The sequence below is a fragment of the Ornithorhynchus anatinus genome, chromosome 16 (assembly GCF_004115215.2).
Source record: "Ornithorhynchus anatinus isolate Pmale09 chromosome 16, mOrnAna1.pri.v4, whole genome shotgun sequence".
In the NCBI taxonomy this organism is placed as follows: Eukaryota; Metazoa; Chordata; class Mammalia; order Monotremata; family Ornithorhynchidae; genus Ornithorhynchus; species Ornithorhynchus anatinus.
Window position 1 is genome coordinate 28,341,578 of NC_041743.1, and position 22,232 is coordinate 28,363,809.

General features: G+C 40.9%; 1 protein-coding gene across 1 annotated transcript in view; it reads right to left on the bottom strand.

Moving 5' to 3' along the window:
* TDRD1 (tudor domain containing 1) overlaps window positions 1-21,630 on the bottom strand; it is a 33,730-nt gene extending 12,100 nt beyond the window's left edge. Inside the window, exons 1-15 of the mRNA XM_007667734.2 lie at window positions 21,331-21,630; window positions 19,043-19,313; window positions 16,809-16,852; window positions 16,089-16,236; window positions 14,635-14,743; window positions 13,486-13,552; window positions 11,631-11,735; window positions 11,184-11,366; window positions 9,938-10,081; window positions 8,376-8,547; window positions 7,606-7,692; window positions 5,732-5,896; window positions 5,290-5,397; window positions 2,905-3,075; window positions 938-1,183 (exon numbers count right to left, since the gene is read on the bottom strand). Of these exons, the coding sequence (XP_007665924.1) occupies window positions 938-1,183; window positions 2,905-3,075; window positions 5,290-5,397; window positions 5,732-5,896; window positions 7,606-7,692; window positions 8,376-8,547; window positions 9,938-10,081; window positions 11,184-11,366; window positions 11,631-11,735; window positions 13,486-13,552; window positions 14,635-14,743; window positions 16,089-16,236; window positions 16,809-16,852; window positions 19,043-19,313; window positions 21,331-21,630 (2,320 nt within the window). The remainder of the gene's footprint in view (window positions 1-937; window positions 1,184-2,904; window positions 3,076-5,289; window positions 5,398-5,731; window positions 5,897-7,605; window positions 7,693-8,375; window positions 8,548-9,937; window positions 10,082-11,183; window positions 11,367-11,630; window positions 11,736-13,485; window positions 13,553-14,634; window positions 14,744-16,088; window positions 16,237-16,808; window positions 16,853-19,042; window positions 19,314-21,330) is intronic.
* Between the last annotated feature and the right edge of the window lie 602 nt (window positions 21,631-22,232).

Below are 22,232 nucleotides of genomic sequence, written 5' to 3' on the forward strand. Positions count from 1 at the left end.
AAAATACGGGCTAGAAAAGCCCAAAGTTCCAGCTTCTCTGGCATTTTCACTGAATTATAGGCTTAAGAATATTTTACTTTTGACTAGGTTAGGTGGAAGCTGCTGTTTCAGCTCCTTTTCTTCTTTTCCTGTAGTTCTCGCCCCACCTGCAATGCCCCTGAATGATCCTTTGGTTCTCGCCTGTTTTTCTTTCCATCTGATCCTTCTGATACCTATTGTGGCCTTATTTTCATTTCTCCCCCTGGTGCTGCTGTGAATCCATCCCCTCTCTTCTTCTTACTCTATATGCATATAATTCCCCGCCCCCCTGCCAACGCCAATCTCTAGATTGGCCCTTTTTTGTCTACTTTGTCTATTTTTCAACTGCTCTGCCTTCTCTCTGCTCTCTCATTATCATTTCTCTGTCTCATAAATCCACTCATAAGCCACACTCACGAGTATTTATTTTGGCTGTAGTCCCATGCCTCAAGATAGTAAGAATTCAATGGCAGCTGACAGTGAAAGGGATGGGGATACCCATGATATCCACTTCCTGCCCTAGTATTCTTGTCCTTATCAGGAAGGGTTATAGCATCAGCAGGCAGTAGGCGATGGGAAATATACTTAACAGTCCTCAAACACTATGATGCCTCTGTTTACAAGTTCTATTCCTGTGAAGATGAGGCTTATTTTTTCAGCAAAGAAAACCAATACAGAAGATACTGAAGGGAACCATGTCTGGGGACTATGGCAAAATGGAACTGCCCCTGCTCTTCCTGGAACTGATCCAGAGGCAACAGAGATTGTGGTTCTTTCCAAAAACAAAATTCTAACGGGGGCAGAGACTGGCACAGAAACCTAACTAGGAGAGGTTGTTATAGCCTGAGCACCTCGGAGGCCTGAATAGGCAGGAAAATGGAGAATGTTAAACATATAGATTTTAAATAACTTTACTTACCGGTCATGTCCTTGAAGTTAAAAACTTTGTCTGCCGTCAATAGGTTGCCTTCCTCAACAGCGATGCCTGCGTCTATGAGACATTTATTTATACTTATACTGGGGTTCACAGACGTATCCATAAGTTCCACCAGAGAACTATTATCTTTCTTATCCACTACCTTCACTGTGATCATTTTATTTTGTACTAGTTTTTTCATCATTGAAATGGCCTCCAGAGTCCAGGTCTTTGATGGTGATTTCACTCCTAAGAATGAAATTTCCAGGAGACTCTAATTTATTTTCTTACAGAAAATCTTCCACTAACTTTGCTTAAAGAGATATAACAGCTGAATCCAATGGATGAAACTGAAATAGGCTTTAACTAAACAGATCTAAACTTCCTCTTACATTTTTGTAGGATCCACATTTTCTATATCATCTACATGCAGTGCTCCAAAAAATTTTTTATATTTTCATTTTTGTCACCTCCACCTGTAATATACATTCTATTTATATCAGCTTTAGTTTTACTCATTAAAATGATGGAAATAGGCGAAGTATGAGAAATATGAAAAGTGCATGCCATGATATCATAGTTTACAATCAACAGTGGTGAAAGGCCACTGTTATTGTGGCCTTTTCAACTTCACTTGAAGAATTTCCATGCAACTTTTAGGATCAGCAAATTTGTCATAATTAGAAATATTCTTGCTTCATAGGCATCTCTATTATTTTTAAAATTGTATTTGTTAAGGGCTTATTATATGCCAGGCACTGTTTTAACCACTGGGGTGGATATAAAGTCATCAGGTTGGATGCAGTCCATGTCCCCAGTGGGGCTCACAATGTTAATCCCCATTTTACAGATGATGGAACTGAGGCACAGAGAAGTGAAACGACTTACCCATGGTCACAAAGCAGACAAGAGGTGGAGCTGGAATTAGAACCCATGTCCTCCTTGACTCCCAAGCCCAGCCTCTATTGACTAGGCAATGCTGTTTTATGTCAGCTCTGCTATGTGTGTTTTCATTACACAATTGGGCTTGAAAACACTCCATATATTGTTGTGTGCATGTGTCGGTTTCTGGATCAGCCTTACTGTCCCATACACACTATCCTGTGCTTTTTGCAATTTTGTAATAATAACAATAATGTTGGTATTTGTTAAGCGCTTAATATGTGCCAAGCACTGTTCTAAGCACTGGGGCAGATACAAGGTAATCAGGTTGTCCCACTTAGGGCTCACAGTCTTCATCCCCATTTTACAGAGGAGGTAACTGAGGCACAGAGAAGTTGTGACTTGCCCAAGGTCACACAGATGACAAGCAGCGGAGCTGGGATTAGAACCCATGACCTCTGACTCCCAAGCCCGTGCTCTTTCTACTAAGTCATGCTGCTTCTCTGAGTAAAATAACTTATGACTCTCAATTTCCTCATCTGAAAAATGGGACTTTAATACCTGTCTCCCCTCCTTTTTATCACTGTGAACTCCATGTGGGACAGGGACTGAGTTCTGCCCTGATTATCTGCTTTCAAACCCAGCATTTAGTGCTTGGCACAAAGTAGGCACTTAATATAAATATTATTACCATCATTACCGTGTAGATATATCCCCCCTGTAAACAGTCAGCTTACTGTGGGTAGGGAAAGTGTCTGCTTATTGTGGTATTGTACTCTCCCAAGAGCTTAGTACAGTGCTCTGCACACAGTAAATGCTCAATAAATACAACTGAATGAATCACTGAATCAGTGGTTACTGTAACACAATTTTCCCACACCATCACCATTCTTCAAAAAATCACAACTAGAGAGTTAAAACAAACATAACTGTAGGCATTAGAAGTTTTCATTCATTTGGAATTAACATAGATGCGAATTACTTTCAAACATAAAATACAGAGTACATCTTTATTGTTAATTTTATGCTTCAGCTAAAAACTTCTACATGAAGTGCTGACCTATTTTATGTCAATAAGAATTTCCTACCTGCTAAAGAGCACTTTATAGCTTGAACTGGCAACTTAAATAAATTAGGTGACATAGGGCAAAGTCTACTCAAATTCAGAATTTCAAAGTTTCCGTAGTCTACATAGCCAACTAAAGCAGAATCTTCAGAGACATAGGCCAGAACTGATGCCCGATACCACTGATTGTCCTCTGGAAAAAGAAACATAAGTATACATAGATCTTAATTATAATTACAAATTATTTCTGAAAATGGATGTAATCATTGTTACATGTACGGATTCTTCTAGCATTCACACTAGCCTATTTAAGGTTTATTTTTTTCAACAGCCCTACTTTCTGAACTGAAACTGCTACATCCTTTATAGTAAGATGATAACTACAATATTTAGCTATGGAATGCTAAGTATAAAGGCATTTTTGAAAATGTCTCATAAAAATAAGCTTTCCACTGGACTAAAAAAATATGGTTTTACATCAGGTATATTATCCTTAATTAGTAGAACAGATGTATTTTTGACAGCCTATTTTTCACTCCTCCTGTCCCAGCAGGAACATAACTACCTGGGATGAGGGGTTGCTAACTACACAAGCCACCACCACTATAATAGATTCCTTCATGCAGGTTCTCAAATGTCAGGGCCAAGTTTCATCCATCATTCTTGGCAGGAGATTCCAACAAATGATACAGGATTGGTAGTCACTCTTTTCTATTGGTCTGGGGTACTCAGGTATTTTACATACCTAAAAGAAATCACTTTATTTCTTGTGCACTTACTGTGTGCAGAGCATTTAATAATAATAACAATAATAATAATAACGGTATTTGTTAAGCACTTACTATATGTCAAGCGCTAGACTAAGCTCTAGGGAAGGCATTAGATAATCAGGTCCTACTTGGGGTTTGTCCTATGTGGTGTTTGCAGTCTAAGAGGGAGAACAGGTACTGAATCCCCATTTAGCAGTTGGGGGAACTGAGGCCTAGAGAATGAAGTAATTGCTCCAGGTCACACAGCAGACAAGAGGCAGAGTTGGGTTCAGAACTTCCTGGCCAGTGCCCTTTCCACTAGGCCATTCTGCTTCCGTCTAAGCACTTGGGAGAGTGCAATCCAGTTGGAAGATAACTTACTGATGCCTCATAAAATAAGTCCAAGAAATATGACTGGTAGCCTACATGGGATGGTGCATCTCAAAAGAAGGGGAGAGGAGAAGGAAGAGAGGAGGAAAGGGAGGTGGGGAGGGAGGGAAGGGAAAGGGGAAAGGTGGTGGCCTCTGGGCTGGAACATTTTTTCATATCGGACAGACAGTTACTCTCCCTACATTCAAAGCCTTATTGGAAACACATCTCCCTTGTAGAGGCCTTCCCTGACTAAGCCCTCATTTCCTCTTCTCCCACTGCTTTTGCGTCACTCTGATTTGCTCCCATTATTCACCACCCTCATCCCCAGCCACATGGCACACTTATGTACGTAACTGTAATTTATTTTAGATTACTGATTGCCTCCACCTCTAGAATTTAAGCTTGTTGTGGGCAAGGAATGTGTCTATTATACTGTTGTGCTGTACACTCCCAAGTGCTTAGTGCAGTGGCCTGCACAAAATTAGTGCTCAACAAATATGATTGAGTGATCTATCTCCTGGATAGATTTAAAAAAATACACTAGCTTCCAAGATGAAGACTGACTGATCCCTAGCCCTTCTAGGAGCCAGAATTACTCCCTATATCAAGTTAAGTGATACCCATCTCCCTGATTATCACGTATAATATACTATGTAGTAGCCTATAGACGTACCAGTGGATAGTTCTCAGCCAGGAAGCTCATGATCTAGTGGAAAATGCACAGTCCTGGGAGTCGGAGGATCTGGATTCTAATCCCAGCACTGTCACATGTCTGTTGTATGACCTTGGGCAAGTCTCTTAACTTCTCTGTGCCTCATTTTTTTCATCTGTAAAATGGGAAATAAATCCTACTCCCTCATACTTTGCCTGTGAACCCCAGGTGGGACAGGGACCATGTCAAACCTTTCTTTCATTCATTCAATTGTATTTATTGAAAGCTTACAGTGTGCACAGCACTGTATTAAGCACTGGGAAGAGTACAATATACCAAAAAACAGACACATTCCATCTTGTATATATCCCAGTATTTAGTAAAGTGCTTGGTGTATAGTAAGTGCTTAACTAGTACCATTATTATTATTAAACTATTAGGTGGCCATGGCTAAGAATGTTAGGAATATTCAACTAGTTAGTAGGTCGGAGGGAAAAAGTGTCTGGAGCATCACACCACAAATGGAAACCTGAGCTCCAAATATTTGGTCCCATGTGCTCTACTCAATTTTGGATGGAAACAGCTTCCACCTAGCCTGAGAAAATAAACCCAATTCAAGTGTCCCATGTATTACCTGTGTACTGGGCACAGCAAACATCTCCAACAGCTGGATGAAAGTTGGAGTGAGCAGGCAATCTACCACAGTATTCATTTACGGATAACTGAAGCTCACAAAGTTGACCTGTACGTGGAGAGCACAGTGAATTCCCAAATATTAAGGAGCCACAGAGGAAAATAAAAATGATAGTCAGTTCTTCTATAGCGCGTGTTTCCACTGTGCCATTTGGGTAGAACGCTGCTTAGTTAGGAAGGGTTCTAACAATGTGTGGCAGTCTATATAAAATACAACTGAAATCAATTGGTCGCATAGGAATTACCAGTTGTCTTCTCATGGGTGGCATCAAAGTGTGAGGGCTATAATGTAAAGGTCAAGAGGATAAATACTCTTAGGGAGTACTCTGGAGTGTACATAAATGCATATTCTAGTGTCAAGTTACAGGTAAAAGATAGCTTACTGCTATTTTTCAGGTATTGACAGAAGAAATCTTCTGGAGTTAAAATGTGAGCAATAGCAGCTGAAAACTCTTCTCCTATATTCAAAGACAACATCTTTAGGTTATTTCCTTGCTCAACTGACTTCTCTTCTTCATCAGATTTATTCCTGATAGCTTCAAAATAACCTTTCCAAAAAATACAAACATAATAAGAGACTCTGCATTCAAATAACAGATTAAAATAACTTTAGTCAACTCACAAAATAAAACAAATAGATTTCTAAGATATTCTACTAATATTGCTGGTATTTATTGACCACAGAATACTATACAAAGCGTGGCTCAGTGGAAAGAGCACGGGCTTAGGAGTCAGAGGTCATGGGTTCTAATCCCAGCTCCACCACCTGTCAACTGTGTGACTATGGGCAAGTCATTTAACTTCTCGGTGCCTCAGTCATGTCATCTGTAAAATGGGGATTAAGACTGTGAGCCTCATGTGGGACAACCTGATTACCCTGCATCTACCCCAGCGCTTAGAACAGTGCTCTGCACAAAGTAAGCGCTTAAAAAGTACCAACATTATTATTATTATACAAAGTCTTTAGGAGAGTACAATAGAGAACATTAATATAGAATCTTGCCTTTAATTTTTATACCTGGGGAAATTCAACAGAGTATAAATTTGACATCAGAAGCCTCTAAAGAGCTTTATATAACCTAATTATCACTACATTTGGGATTATTCTATTCAGAAAACTGAAGCATACGGTAGAAGACAGAAAATGTCCAATACTTAGGTCTAAACAATACAGAGATTTTGGAATCTCAGGGCTTCTATATATGGGCCTGATAATGATGCTCTTATTTATGCCAAGTGAGAACAGTGTCTAGGAACGAGGAGCTGAGCTCAAGATCTCTCCCATAGAGCAGCAAGACTTTATTCCTTGCTAAATGTTCTGGAGATTACACACAGATAGGTCTGGCAGAGTCTCCAATTGAGCTCTCTGGGAGCAGGCTAACTTGAGGTCACAGGTTTCCGAGAGATAGACTCTGGGTGGGAAGAGCAGGAGCAGCAGCCTTTCCACAGGAGGGCAGTGGGTCTGGGGGCTGGGCTGCTGACCTGGGCACTGGGGATCAGGCACAGAAGAAAAGGAAGGCATTAAATTCAGTTCAGAGGAGCAGGAGAAAAAAGTGAGCCACAAGGCTTCGGGCAGGTTGCCTGGGCTGTGAAACTCAAGGCAGGAATGGCTGGAGGAACTGTAAGGGCAGGAATTTCTATGCGAGGAGGTGAGAAAGATAACCAACACTATTGTTTTAGATCCACAGACTTTCTAATTTCTACTGTCACTAATCCTTAGAGAAGCAGCATGGCTTAGTGGAAAGAGCCCAGGCTCAGGAGTCAGAGGACGTGGGTTCTAATCCCAGCTCCACCAACTGTCTGCTGTGTGACCTTGAGTAAGCCACTTAACTCTTCTGTGCTTCGGTTATCTCATCTGTAAAATGGGGATTAAGACTGTGAGCCCCATGTGGGACAACTTGATCTACCCCAGTGCTTAGAACAGTGCTTGGCACACAGTAAGCGCTTAACAGAGACCATAATAATTATTATTACTTATAAAAGGAAAAAGCTACCATCATGGAAGAAAGGCTAGTTTAGATACCATAACAAAAACAGGATTTCAAAATAAAAACAAAATGTACCTTAAGTATGAACTCAGCTAACAGAGAATAAGGAAGTTATTTTATTCTTTAGTTTGGAAGGAAACATCATAAATGTTTGGAAAATTCACACCACGGGAGTATTAGGGAGCCCTTTTTTTAAAATGAAGATGATTCTTCTCTCAGGCTTTTAAGTTAGTTTACCATTATAAAACATTTTAAAACTCGTTACTCACTTTCATTGGAATTTTCTGACTTGATAATTTGCTCTTTTAATCTCAAGCCATGCCCCATTTCCACAAGCACACAATCTAAGTGTTTTCCTAAAAAACACAAATTAATGCACATATCTTTAAGTTCATAATACTTAATATTTGAAAAACGAATTAGTTCTAAATAGAAATTAAAATAACTACACTACCAGTTTAAGACACCTTAAAGAATTCCATATCAAGATTCAGACAACACCTGAAGCTATGTGAAGTAACTGACTTCTTCAGAGGCACAGAAATAGGTAAAGAATTGAACACTATTATAAGTAGAGATGCATCAAAAATACTAAGTCCCACTCTTAGCAAGACCAGGACATACCTTAATGAAGAATGAAAAATAAGTGAAGGGGGTTTCTCAAAAATTCCATGCCAAGAACATAACACACACACACACACACACACACACTCATGAGACGACTTAACTTGGCAAGTGACAATAAAACACATACACACGAGTAATATGTATACGCTATCAACTTCAAATGCTGACCACTGGAATCTGCAACAAAAAGGCTACCCTTTTGAAACATATAAATAGGAAAAAAAACCACTACAAGCTGGCGTGGAAGGGAAGTACTATAGAAGATCAGAGATTATTTGAAGGGTTTTACACATATAGAAATATAGATTTTTAAGTAGTCATTTAAGATGACTTCAATGTTAGACTGCAATCAATTAAGGTAACTTCTATGGGGCAGAGAGATTCAGTATATATTAATTTTTTCTCATCTTACCAGAACCTGGAAGTTCAATATCCACTGCAAAAGAGATAAACTCTTCTTGTATTATGTCGAGAATTTTCCCAGAACAATACTGTTCGGCTATCAGTGGTTTTACTGTATTGATGCAATCATTAGTCCAACCTCCTGCTGTTGGAATAACATTGGCAACCCGACACTTTATGGCCTGGAAAGAGATGAAAATTTTAAATAAATACTCCTTACAAAAGTAACTATAATTTCTAAAGTAAGTGAATTGCCAAGATTCTTTTAAAACCTTTGTGATAACTTCTGCATTTTGCACTGAAGTTAAAAAAGCTGGTGTAATATTCAGTAGTAACAATAGTAGTCATTAAGTGCCTACCTTGAAAGTTTATCATCCTGCAGAGCTAAATGGCTTGTTTTTTAACCAAGTACATTACTTTTGAATATTTTTGCATTTGGGGTGTGGGAGAGAGACTTGCCTATTTCTAGAAAATCCTGTGATGAAATATACGTATTCAGATCAAGGTGGTATTGATCAAACTGCAAACAATGCAAATGTCAAAAATACAGATTTTAAGACACAAAACTGTCTCAGAACCCAGAATTTAATTCAGGGATACATGAAAATCAATTTCATGGATACCATTGGCACCCAGTAGATATTGACTCGTCAACTTCATAAAATCCCTAACCTCTAAGTGATCTGCTTTAGATTCAAGCAAATTAAGAAGAGTTGGTCAAAACTAAGATCTAAAAGTAAATAAAAGGCTACGATTACAGTATATTATGAATTTAATACTGAGAAATTACTCAAATGTACACAACTGTCCTCCACCAGCAATAACAAGTGCTATCTCATTAAATTCAGAAGCAGACTCTCCAAATGCTTCACTCCCCCTGCTGTCAGCTTTACCTTTATACTTCACTGTTATTTACCATTTTTGCAAGGAAGTGGCAAAGCAATCTCAATATGACAAATTAGCTACTTGATGATAATTCTACTACAACTTTTGGTTAGAAATTACGATAAAACATCTCATTTCTTTTGTTTTCAGCAACTGATGATTTTATAACAGTGTTTTACTCGGTTATTTTTAAAGCTTCATAAGCCATCTGTCCAACAAATTACATGGCTCCTATAGAAAGAAAAAATTAAGAGCCCATTTTAATATGGGCCCCAAGAAGTCTGAGATTCCTTTACTGCTCTGTAGGGTAGCCTACCTTTCAAACAGCAAGTTATTAGATTGTAAACTCGTTGTGGGCAGGGAACATGTCTACTAATTCCATTGTACTGTACTTTCCCAAGTGTTTAGTACAGTGCTCTGCACATAAGTTCTTGATAAATACCATTGATTGACTGATAATCCACAGCTACCACTTCAAAAACTAAATGTTTACTCACACAGGCACTCAGATACAGTTGACCTTTTGAACACAGAATTGGGTATCTAGTGACAGGGCAGAGGGAACAAAATGATCTTGCAAATATGAAGGTACATTATCACACTACTTTGCACCAAATCACATTAAAACCAGTGAGATATCTTATACTGCCAACCGCTAACTTTTTGTCACACCAAATAGATACTTACACAAGGAGGAAAGAGTTCAATATTTTTTTTCAACTGCTGAAGTCTACTGAATGGGACGACTTCACCATTTCCAAAATCAATATACAATACTTGGGCTTTTTTCTGCAGTACATCAACCTCTTGTACTATTATTCTGTTCCAGGTCTACAAGTAAATGAAAATTAAATGTGCTTCAAATGATTCCCAGTTTCTAATACTTAATTCAGTTCATCAACATTTAACTCTTCCAGAAAAGATTAGCAAAATTTCATTTTTAATTGCAACCCAAAACTTCATTTCTTATTTGATGAGTCCTGGTGAGAGATATCTTAAAAAACAACAAATACAAATAAGCAGAAACACCAAATTTCATGGTTTTATTATACAAATAAATAAAAATAACAGAAAGTGGGAAAATTACTCAAGGATGTGTCACAGGTGAGCGTGTATAGTAAAGAAACTGAGAACCATATGTGGATGTAGAGAAAGTTATTTTTTACTATGCTTTTTAAACACTGGTAAAATCTCCCCTGCCCCTCCTCAGTCCTTACCCCCTCCTGCCCCTTTTTCAACTCTCCCATCTTTCCCAGCAGTATCTCTAGAGGAGATCTCTTGCCTTTTTTTAAAATCCACCCCTTCCCCCCCATGCATCTGGCCCCATTCCTTCCCCACTTTCAAAATACCTGCCCCCTTCCTTCTTCCCTCTCTAAATGCCATCTTCAACTGTTATCTCTCCAGGGTCTCCTTCCCCACTGCCTTCACACATGACTATGTCTCCCCTATCCTAAAAAACTCCTCTTGACCCCACAGCTCCCTCCAGTTATTCCTCCCTCCATCTTGCTCCTACCATTCCTCTCCATACTCCTTGAGAAAGTTGTCTACATCCCTTGTCTCAAGTTCCTCTCCTCCAATTCTATCCTTGACTTTCTCCAATCTGGTTTCCATCCCCTTCACTCCACAGAAACCAACCTCTCAAAGGTCACCAATGATCTTCTGGCCAAATTATATATTATACATTACTTATTTATTCATATTAATGTCTTTGTTCCCCTCTAAACTGTAAACTCATTATAGGGGAGAAACATATCCGCTAATTCTGTTGCACCGTACTCTCCAAGCGCTTAGTACAGTGCTCTGCACATAGTAAGAGCTCAAAACAATTGAGAGGATTCATTTTTTTAACACAGAAACTTATAAAGAGATGTCTTTCATAACACCATTTCCTAAAACATTCTTTGATTATTAGTACATTTTACTTTAAGGTTACCTGGTCCACAAAATACTTTGCAACACAGACTTCTCCTTTAATAGGAATGTATTCTTCTTGAATTGCCATATTTGTGTACGTTTCTCTCAAGCTCACCGAAAGTTTTCCAATATATTCTAAAACTGCTGATGAATAGATCTGCAGGTAAAATTCACCTGGGTGCTTGAATTCTGTAACAATTCCCTTCCAACAACAAAAATAATTTATTAACCTTCAAATATTAGAAAATGATGCAAGAGATGAGATTCTTTCGAACATGTGCAAAAATAAAACACAAAGACTATTCTAGAAGAAACACAGACAATATCCATTAATTACCAAGACAAACATTAGTCACATCTAAATTTCAAGTCTATAAATTCAGTGAAGAAAGTCACTTAAATAAAAGGGGAAATGTAGAAATTACTCTAGAAATAACTTGATACACTGTATAAAGGTATTAAATACCTGAATTTCCATAGTCTTCTTGAGCCCTAGATTTGGCAAGTCTGAAAACATTATTTTCTTGCCAAGACCTACTGCTTCAGTTGTAGTTTCAAAAGGAAAGTTTGCCTGTTAAGAAATGAACACTAAGTTATTTGCATATAATATTCTATTCTATGCACTCATTCATTCAATCATATTTATTGAGCGCTTACTGTAGGCAAACCACTGTACTAAGCACTTGTAAACACTGGAGAGTTCAATATTACAACAAACAAAATTTCTGCCCACAATGACCTCACAGTCTAGAGGGGGCATCAGACATTTATACAAATAAATAAATCAATAAATTACAGATATATACACATGTACTGTGGGGATGGGAGGGAAAATGAATGAAGGAGGATGTAAGAACAGTGCAGAAGGGAGTGGGAGAAGAGAAGAGGAGGCCTTAGACAGGGAAGGCTTCTTGGAGGAGAAGTGCCTTCAATAAGGTTTTGAAGTGGGCGAGAGCAATTATCTGTCTGATATGAGCAGGGAGGGCATTCCAGGCCAGAGGTAGGATGTGGGCAAGAGGTCGCCGGCGAGATCGACAAGATCGAGGTAGAGTGAGAAGGTTAGCATTAGAGGAATAAAATGTGCGGGCTGGGTTGTAGTAGGAGAGTAGTGAGGTGAGGTTGGAGGGGGCAAGGTAAGTACTTTAAAGGCAATGGTGATGCAGAAGTGGATGGGCAATCACGGGAGTTTCTTGAGGAATGGGGAAACATAGCCTGGATGTTTTGAAGGAAAATGATTAGGGCAGCAGAATGGAGTATGGACTGGAGTGGGGAGAGACAACAGGCAGGGAGGACAGAATAATCAAGGTGGGATAGGCTACGTGTTTGCATTAATGTGGTAGCAGTTTGGACGGAGAAGGAGGGGCAGATTTTGGCAGTGTTGTGAAGGTAGAACTGACAGGATTTAGTGATGGCTTGAATGTGTGGGTAGAATGAGAGAGAGGAATAAAGGATAATGTCAAGGTTAATGGTCTGTGAGACAGGAAGGATAGTGGGGCTGTCAACAGTTATTGTCTGCCTGTCTCCCCCGATTAGACTGTAAGGCCGTCAAATGGCAGGGACTGTATCTGTTGCCGACTTGTTCATTCCAAGCGCTTAGTACAGTGATCTGCACATAATAAGCGCTCAATAAATACTATTGAATAAATACTATTGAATGAATGAACAGTTATGGCAAAGTGAAATGGAGGACAGGGTTTGGGTGGGAAAGTAAGAAGTTCAGCTTTAGCTAAATTAAGTTTGATGTGACGGGAGGACACCAAGGTAGAGATGTCTTGAAGGCAGGAGAAAATGTGAAACTGCAGAGAGGGAGAGAGATCAGGGCTGGAAATGTAGATTTGAGGGTCATCTACACAGAGATGGTAGTTGAAGCCATGATCAATCAATCAGTGGTATAGAGGGCATACTGTGGGCAGAACACTGTACTAAGTGCTTGGAAAAGAATAAAATAAGAGTTGGTAGATAGGACTCCTGCTCACAAGGAGCTTAAAGTCTACAGGCCTAGTAGATATCAACAACCAAGTGGCCTTTGCATCAGAGAGTGCTAGAATAACTGGCTGTGGTGGAGAAACATCAATGATAGGAGTACCAGGCCCCAAAACAACCGCAGACAGTTCAGAAATTACAAGGCTACTACCTGTATTTAATGAATCTGAGAAAATAAGGGGTGATGCCCTTATACATAAGAGGTTGCTTACTCATCCTCCTCTTCTATTAAATGTGATTTTAATAGCAGAAAAAGTCTTACCTCTATATAGGAATAAACTAGCCCGATAGATATATCCTAAAATATACAGATCTACACAGTCAATCAAGTGTCATACCTCTCTTTTCATTTCCATTGTTTTAATTTCAACCGGTAACTTGGTTACATCTTCAGGTTTATGGAAACTGAAATAGAGTATTTCATCAAAATGTTAAAAAAGGAGCCACTTAAAAGAGGGATTAAAAGCCACCCTCACATTTTTATATCAAACAGCCCAAAATGAAATACAAATAATTCTGTTATATCTTAGTAGCTTTTTTCCACCGATAGGAATGCAGCAATGATAAAAGTAACTGCTGGAGAGTAGGTGGCATAATGTCCGTTATTGTGCTACATTCTTCCCAACTCCCATTAACTGTCACCAGTGAAGATATTGGCTGACCTAGTCAAGGTTTCTCTTCTTCCTGAGGGGACTCACAAGGAAGTGAACACAAATTCATTACGATAAGGGAATTTTTTTTTTATGCTCCCTGGGAACAAAACCACTTCAAAGCAAATTAAAAAAAAATCAACAACTCTGCTTCTAAAATAGTGGCACAATCTCACTAGAAGCAGAGGGGCCTAGTGGAAAAAGTATGGGCCTGGGAGTCAAAAGACTGGGGTTCTAATCCCAGCTTTGCCACTTGCCTGCTGTGTGACCCTGAGCAAGTCACTTCACTTATCTTCTCTGTGCCTCAGATCTCTTAGGCAAATTGGGGATTCATTCATTCAGTCATTTGGTTGTATTTATTGAGCACTTACTGTGTGCAGAGCTCTGAACTAAGCACTAGGAAAGTACAATACAGTAATAAAGAGAGACAATCCCTGCCCACAATGGGCTTACAGTTTGGCGGGGAGGAGGGGAGTATGGGACAGACATCAAAATAAGTAAACAGATATCAATATAAATAGAATTATAGATATATTCATAAGTGCTCTGAGGCGGGAAGGGGGAAGGGAGGGGGAGCTGAGGAAGAAGGGCCTTAGCCTGGATTCAGTACCTGGTCTCTCTCACCTACGTTAGGCTCTGAACCCCATGTGGGACATGATTATCTTGTATCTACCCCAGTGATTAGCACAGTGCCTGGCACATAGTAAGCGCTTAATACTGATTTTTTTCCCCCACGAACAGATATTTTAAAAATAGGAATTTTGATTTTTGTGTTTAAAATTGGGAGCAAGTTACAGGTTTATTTTTTTAAATCAAAAATAAATCTTCTAGACTTACTTCTGCTTATTAACTGGTTTGCACACAATGTTGTGTGCTGACCAATCTTTCCTCTGGCAAGCTGCAGAGCAGTAATATGTTTGTTTACACTGTGAACATCTCAGCGATCCTAAGGAATGAATATTTTCAAAAACAAGTTACCACAGCTTAAAATGCAAACTAGTTTTCAAAAGTCAACATGATTTTCTTAATTCACGTGCAATCGATTTTGATAAATGTAGAGAGGATAGATGATCTTTATGATCAGATGTATTTATGGTTCTTCCGTTAAAATTTAGGATACTTACGTATAATATCCTCACAGGATTTATGCAAAGGGCTTATATTAAGAGATATGAAAAATTCGACTGCAAAATGGTTAAATAATTTTCTTCAGCTCAGGGTCTTATTTTACTCTGAGCCGGTGGCTTGATTCATAAAGTGTATTCGAGGCCCATTTATAAAAACAAGAAAATGAAATTTCTGGTGCAAAGGAGAATCAACCTATTAATAGATCCTGGTTGAACAGTTTAACAGTGCACTTTCTAAAACACTGGCAGGACTGAACTCAGAAATTTGAGATATGAACACTCTTTGAACAATGTTCTCTTCACCCTCTTCTGGGATTCAACTCTAAATAATACTATCTGAGTGAAACAATGACTTCAGGACATCTAAGAAAATGAAACGCAATACCAAACAGGATTTACACATCAAAAATCAAATTAACTGGTCGAGTGAAAAAATAACGGCTTCAACTTAATCAAAAAGTCCGGTTAGCATGCCTAGGTTTCTCATAACATGACCCATACTGACTCAATACCGTAGACATTTTTCTAGATTAAAGTCATCAATTATAGCTTATTCTAGAGGTTATTACAATAATTAACATATTTGAGCTACACCACCAATAAAAGCAGCCTGCATATTCTTCCCAATTCTGTCTGCACCAGTCTGTCTCCTTTCTAAGCTCGTATCTTTGATATGCTAAGACTACTAAGTAGTACTTAGGAAGATGGAATAGTGTATTCCATGGACTAGTGTAGTTTTAGTTTTATGAAGCAGCATAGCCTGGTGGTAGAGCATGGGCCTGGGAATCAGTAGGACCTGGGTTCTAATCCTGGCTCTGCCACTCGTCTGCTGGGTAACCTTGGGCAAATCACTTCACTTCTCTGTGCCTCAGTTACCTCAACTGTAAAATGGGGATTGAGACTGTAAGGCCCAGGTGGGACAGGGACTCTGTCTAACCAGATCAGCTTGGATCTACCCCAGCACTTAGAACAGTGTTTTACACATATAGTAAGCACTTAACAGATACTATCATTATTATTATCCCTGATGTCTTCTTGCAGAAACTGGGGCTGTGCATTTAATACTATCCAGGGATTAATTATTTTGTATTTTAAATGCATAGTGAACTTGGAAATACATGTAAAGTATGAATTAAAACCTAAAAGGGCCTATCAGACACTTACCATAAAGGCCACACCGATGGCAAGTAGTTGATTTAGATGGTATTAATAATGAATTAAATAGTTTTGAATCATAGCACAAAGACAAAGGATTCCCATTAAATTTCTGAATCTCCTTTGATTTTGTAGGAGACAAGTTAGTATTAATACCCTGTAAAGGAAAGAGAAAAAAAGAAATGTCAAACCTTGTCTTTTTTAAGCTTTTATGCTCTACGCAACTCAATTAAGTCAGTTATTACTGCTGAAGTGTGAATCATGTTCCAACCTCATGTTATAGCAATAATTCCCATGGAAATTATTGAACTGAGGTATGTCCACCTGAGGCAAAATGCTTTACACCCTTGCCTATTTTATCACACTCACTTTTATCACAGTTGCAGAACCACAGAGTAGTGTTCAGTCAGGCTAAGGCAGAGGCAAGGAAGTGGTGCAGCATCACACCTTGACCGACGCTGGGAGCGTGGAACCAACTGTTTCCTACATCACACCATCCTGCACCAATTTGTGGTTGTGTTACACCCAGAACTGACCAGAATGAATGTTCCTTATCATGTCTTATCCAAATTGTGTAAAGAAAATGTGTGTTACAGCAGAAATGATTGTATGACCCCAGCTAAACTAAGATAAATCTACCCTCCATTCTAAGACCTCTTATCCCAGAAGGGACAAATCTACTTTGAATGTTTAAAAATCAAGAAAAATGTGTTAACTCACAATACTTACTTCTTTAGTTGTAAAACTACTTCCAACACTTAATGAGGAGTTTCCTAAAGAAGAAAAAAAGACATTTGGGGTCTCTCCTCATAAAATGAAACATATTATTAAAAAGTACAATGTTGCCACTATATAATTCCACATCTACATTTCAGTGTAAAGTTCTCATGGTCATATCTTTCTAAGTACATTATTCAGCTGGAGAAGGCTCACAGAAGAGCAACTATTAGGAAGCTGGAGAAACTTCTAAAAGAGGACAGACTGCAAAAATACAAACTCTTCAGGCTGGTGAAACAAAGAATGAGACTGAGACATGGTCAGAGTCTGTAAAATAATGAAGGCCATACACAAAATTAACAGAATTGTTGATCCCAAAATATCAGCATGAGGGGAATCTCTCTAAAACTTCTTTATCAAAAGGAACAAATGGAAACATTTCTTCATACAGCAGGTGGTAAACCTTTGGAATTCACTTGCATAGGAATGGGAAGCCAAAAGTACCAATGGGTTCAAGGGTTTAGATATGTCAAGAAGGTTAACAGGTTTTACTGGAAAAATGATATTTGGAGGAAAAAGTCAGGGAATTTAAGTGTACATTTTTAGCCTTTTTGGAAGGATATGGGGGGGGGGGCGGCGACAGGGGACGCGGGGCAGGAAGAAAAGAGGAAGAATCCTGCACACCCAGAGTGTTAATAGGTACGTTTTCCCTGTATAGATGTGCTGCTGGTGTACTTCCTCCACTCATACTAAACTGTTATAAATTACTTATTTATTCATATTAATGTCCGTCTCCATCCTAGGCTGTAAGCTCATCATGGGCAGAGAACGTTTCTGCTAATTCTGCTGCATTATACTCTCCCAAACTCAGTACCAATGAAGCTAATCCAATTTCATGGTCAGTGATCATGATGAATTCCCCAAGATTGATCATTTTAAAGGCAGTTTTACAAAGCAGCTATTACCTTTCTCAAAACCACTAATGCTCAGTTTCACCCCCACCAGTAAAGAAGGGATCACAGGGGAAGAAACCAGGAGGAATTGAGGTCCTGCCCAGGATTTTCACAGGGAAGCAGTAGAAAAGTTCTCCTAGGCTCCCCACCTAGGTTAGACCTCTTCCTCCTCGGAGACCACCCATTTATCCCCAGTCATCCTGGAGCTGCCTGTCTCCTGAGTGAATGATTTGACCCCCACCCCCACAACCACCAGACTCCCCCACAATTTGCCACAGTTTCTGATATCTCTTTCCCACAGATTTTGCTTTTGTTGTGGAAAGAACACAAAAACAGTAGCAGGAGACCGGGGAAACAAAGGGTCTGCTGCTACTGATATAGTACCCACTCTCCTGCATTCAGATTCCCAGGGATTACAGCACTGGTATGGGGGATTCAAAAGATCTGATTTTGGGAGAGTGAGCACTCAACAACCAGGTTTGTCTATCTATCAGATCCTGATTGGGAGAGCCAATCAGCGGAGGGAGAAGGAGGGGTGGATCGTAAACTAACGATTTAACTGGAAGAATCCAAAGAACAAGTTTCCCAGAAGATTTTCACTAGTCAAGGGGGTCATAGACTAGCAAGCCACCAACCTATCTTGTATTTCCCAGTCTCAACTTCTCACTAGGGCTCACTCTCAACTCTTCTGTCTCATCTCCTACTCAGGTCCCCTGACCTTCAGGCCCATGCTCTTTCCTCTTGGCCACGCCACTTCCCTAATACTGACTGACTGATAAGGCAGACCTATTTCCATGAGCTCCACTCACATATTGTCTTCTGTTCACCTAATTTATGCCCTCTTTCCTTATGGTGTTTGTTAGGCGCTTACTATGTGCCAGGCACTGAATTAAGCCCTGGGGTAATCTGGCTGGAAACAGTCCATGTCCCACATGGGGCTCACAGTCTTAATCCCCATTTTACAGATGAGGGAACTGAGGCACAGAGAAGTTAAGTGACTTGCCCATGGTCACACAGCAGACAAGTGGCAGAGCTGGGATTAGAACCCCGGTGCACGCTTTATCCACTACACCACGTTGCTTCTCCGTCTGCCAATCACTCCAGCCAGGCAGTCAGCTTTTCATATTTAGCCTGTAAAAATAATGTAATCTGAACTTCCAAATGACCTACTAAATCTAAGAGGGTGAAGAGCATACAGTTGAAAACATGCAGCCCTGGGAACATATATTACGGAAAAAGTAGGATCACAACTGTTTTCAATCTGCTACGTTTGCATTTCTGCGTCAAACTCACCTTTCTTAATGCTGCTTATCATTCCACTGTGGGAAGTGGGGTTTGCCGATCCTGAGCCACCTCCACGCTTAGCCAAATGATGTTTGGTTTGTTCACAAAAAAAATTTCTGTTGAACATTCCGGTTGTCTTATTTCCATAGGGAAACATGGAACTGGGATTTGTTCGAGGCCCTCTTAAATATTCATATAGAGGCTTGCCTTCATTACTCTTTGAATTAAACTGATGTGTCATTTTGTTAGAAGTTGCTTCTTCTGAATTACTTGTGGACCTCTAATAGCAATTTAGAATAAAAAAGCCTACTGGGTAAAATGTTTAGACTCATTAAAAAGACAATTAAGTATCATAGCTATCTTCACAAAGTTAACTTTCTGCTTCAAAAAGCGTGAGGCGGCAAATTTGGATAGTACAATAAGGGGATGCAGGTAAATTTGAATATTCAGAATTTAAAATAACAGAAAAATGAATCCTTTTCTACTTAGACCCGATGAGGTAATTCCAAAACTGAAAGCCTATCTTCAATACACACAAAGAACTGAGCAAAAACCCCTAATTTTACTATTCCTAATAATTATTTCAATAACAGGTCATAATTAGTCTTACATAAGGGAGAAATATTGCTACAGATTAGGTTCAGATTAAATTCAGAAGAACTGTCAGTGTTCAAATACCTTTTTCCTTTCAGAACACAAAATTACTAAAAAGCTACCGTCCTCAAAGACATGGCAATCAGTTTTGCATTCGATATAGCCAAGGGCAAAACTCCTCTCTTCCACATTGATCGCATGAAAACACAAAATGCAAGCGCTCCCACTGTGCCCAAGCTATCTCAAGTGCCTATAAAACCTGTCTTAAACACCCGTTTCTACGTGGTCCTTTCTTAGGTTACCTGACTAGACTGGATCCACGACCAGCAAGTTCCTTTTAAAGTTCAGTACAGTGCGTTACCTATGCAGAAACCGGAAAAAGATGGGATTTCCATCAGTCGGCAATAAGTCTCTGCACAACGCTTATGACGCTGCCCGGAGAAACAGGTCTGGGGCTTTGCAAAAACGGCTTACGGGAGGCAAGGACCCAAGAGGCAGCTCCCCTGCGGAGGGCTCTTTTATTACAATTACAATAATTACAATTTATTACTCTTGATTCTATTTATTGCTATTGTTCTTGTCTGTCTGTCTCCCCCGATTAGACTGTAAGCCCGTCAAAGGGCAGGGACTGTCTCTGTTACCGATTTGTACATTCCAAGCGCTTAGTACAGTGCTCTGCACATAGTAAACGCTCAAATAAATACTATTGAATGAATGAACAGTGGTAACCGACCGGTTGCAAACGGCCAAGGAGGGGCCGGGAAGGGTCGTCCGAGCAGGGGAGGCGGGCCGGGAGTCCGGGGAGCTGTCGGTGTCCCTCACTATTGCTTGGGAGTGGGGAGGAGCGTCCGGGGAAACGACCGCCCGAAGACTTCCCAGGGATGTCACAGGCCACTTTGGACAGTAAAGGAGTGTTGGGGGGCCCCTTCGCGGAGGATACCGGAAACCCTTGCTCAAGGCCCAGCCGAGCCTCAGGCCTCGGCCTTGGGGGGAAGCGGGGGTCCCTCAGGCCCTGGGCCGCCCCGGCCCCAAGAGAAGCATCGTGTTGCAGTGGAAAGAGCACGGACTTGGGGGCCAGAGGTCATGGGTTCGAATCCCGCCTCTGCCACCTGTCCGCTGGGTGACTGTGGGCAAGTCACTTCACTTCTCTGTGCCTGTGACCTCATCCGTAAAATGGGGGTGAAGGCCGTGAGCCTCATGTGGGACCACCTGATGACCCTCTATCTACTACCCCAGCGCTTAAGCACATAGTAAACGCTTAACAAATGCCGACATTATTATTACCATGGCTCAGTGGAAAGAGCCTGGGCTTGGGAGTCAGAGGTCCTGGGTTCGAATCCCGCCTCTGCCACTTGTCAGCCGTGTGACTGTGGGCAACTCACTTCACTTCTCTGTGCCTCAGTTACCTCATCTGTAAAATGCGGATTAACTGTGAGCCTCACGTGGGACAACCTGATTACCCTGTACCTACCCCCATTCATTCATTCAATCGTATTTATTGAGCGCTATGTGCACTGTACTAAGCGCTTGGAATGGACAAATCGGTAACAGATAGAGACGGTCCCTGCCCTTAGACGGGCTTACAGTCTAATCGGGGGAGACGGGCAGACAAGAACAATAGCAATAAATAGAATCAACCCCCAGCGCTTAGAACAGTGTCCTGCACATAGTAAGCGCTTACCAAATAGCAACATTATTATTACCAGGCTCAGCCGCCTTTTCCGCGGGCTCCCGGGTGTGCCCTCCCCGCCACGCAGGGGAACGGGCCCGGCCTCGCTCCTCGGGGAAAGGCGGAGGTCGTTTTCCAACCGTCGGGTCCCTAGGGGGGACCTCGGTGACCCCTGGGCCTCGGCCCCCCCAAAACGTCTTCTACCGGCTGCCCCGCAAGTCTCCTGTGCGCCTGCGCGCCCCGCGCCCGCGTGCGGGGGCCGAGACCCCCGAGGCCACACGCCCCGGACCCGGGGGCCGGTCCTTGCCCCGCCCAGGCCCCGCCCCACCAACATCGCCCCCTTTTTTCGTTCATTCATTCATTCATTCATTCATTCAATTGTATTTAATAACGTTGGTATTTGCTAAGCATTTGTTCAGGTATTTGTGAAGCAGCGTGGCTCAGTGGAAAGAGCCCGGGCTTTGGAGTCAGAGGTCATGGGTTCGAATACCGGCTCCCCTACTTGTCAGCTGTGTGACTGTGGGCAAGTCCCTTCTCTGGGCCTCAGTGCCCTCATCTGGAAAATGGGGATGAAGACTGTGAGCCCCACGTGGGACAACCTGATTCCCTTGTGTCTACCCCAGCGCTTAGAACGGTGCTCGGCACATAGTAAGCGCTTAACAAATACCAACGTTATTATTATACAGGGTCAGCAGGTTGTCCCACGTGAGGCTCACAGTTAATCCCCATTTTACAGATGAGGTAATGGAGGCACAGAGAAGTTAGGTGACTTGCCCAATTATTGAGCGCTTACTAGGTGCAGAACACTGTTCTAAGCGCTGGGGTAGATACAGGGTCATCAAGTTGAGAAGCAGCGTGGCTCAGTGGAAAGAGCCCGGGCTTCGGAGTCAGAGGTCGTGCGTTCGAATCCCGACTCTGCCACTTGTCAGCTGTGTG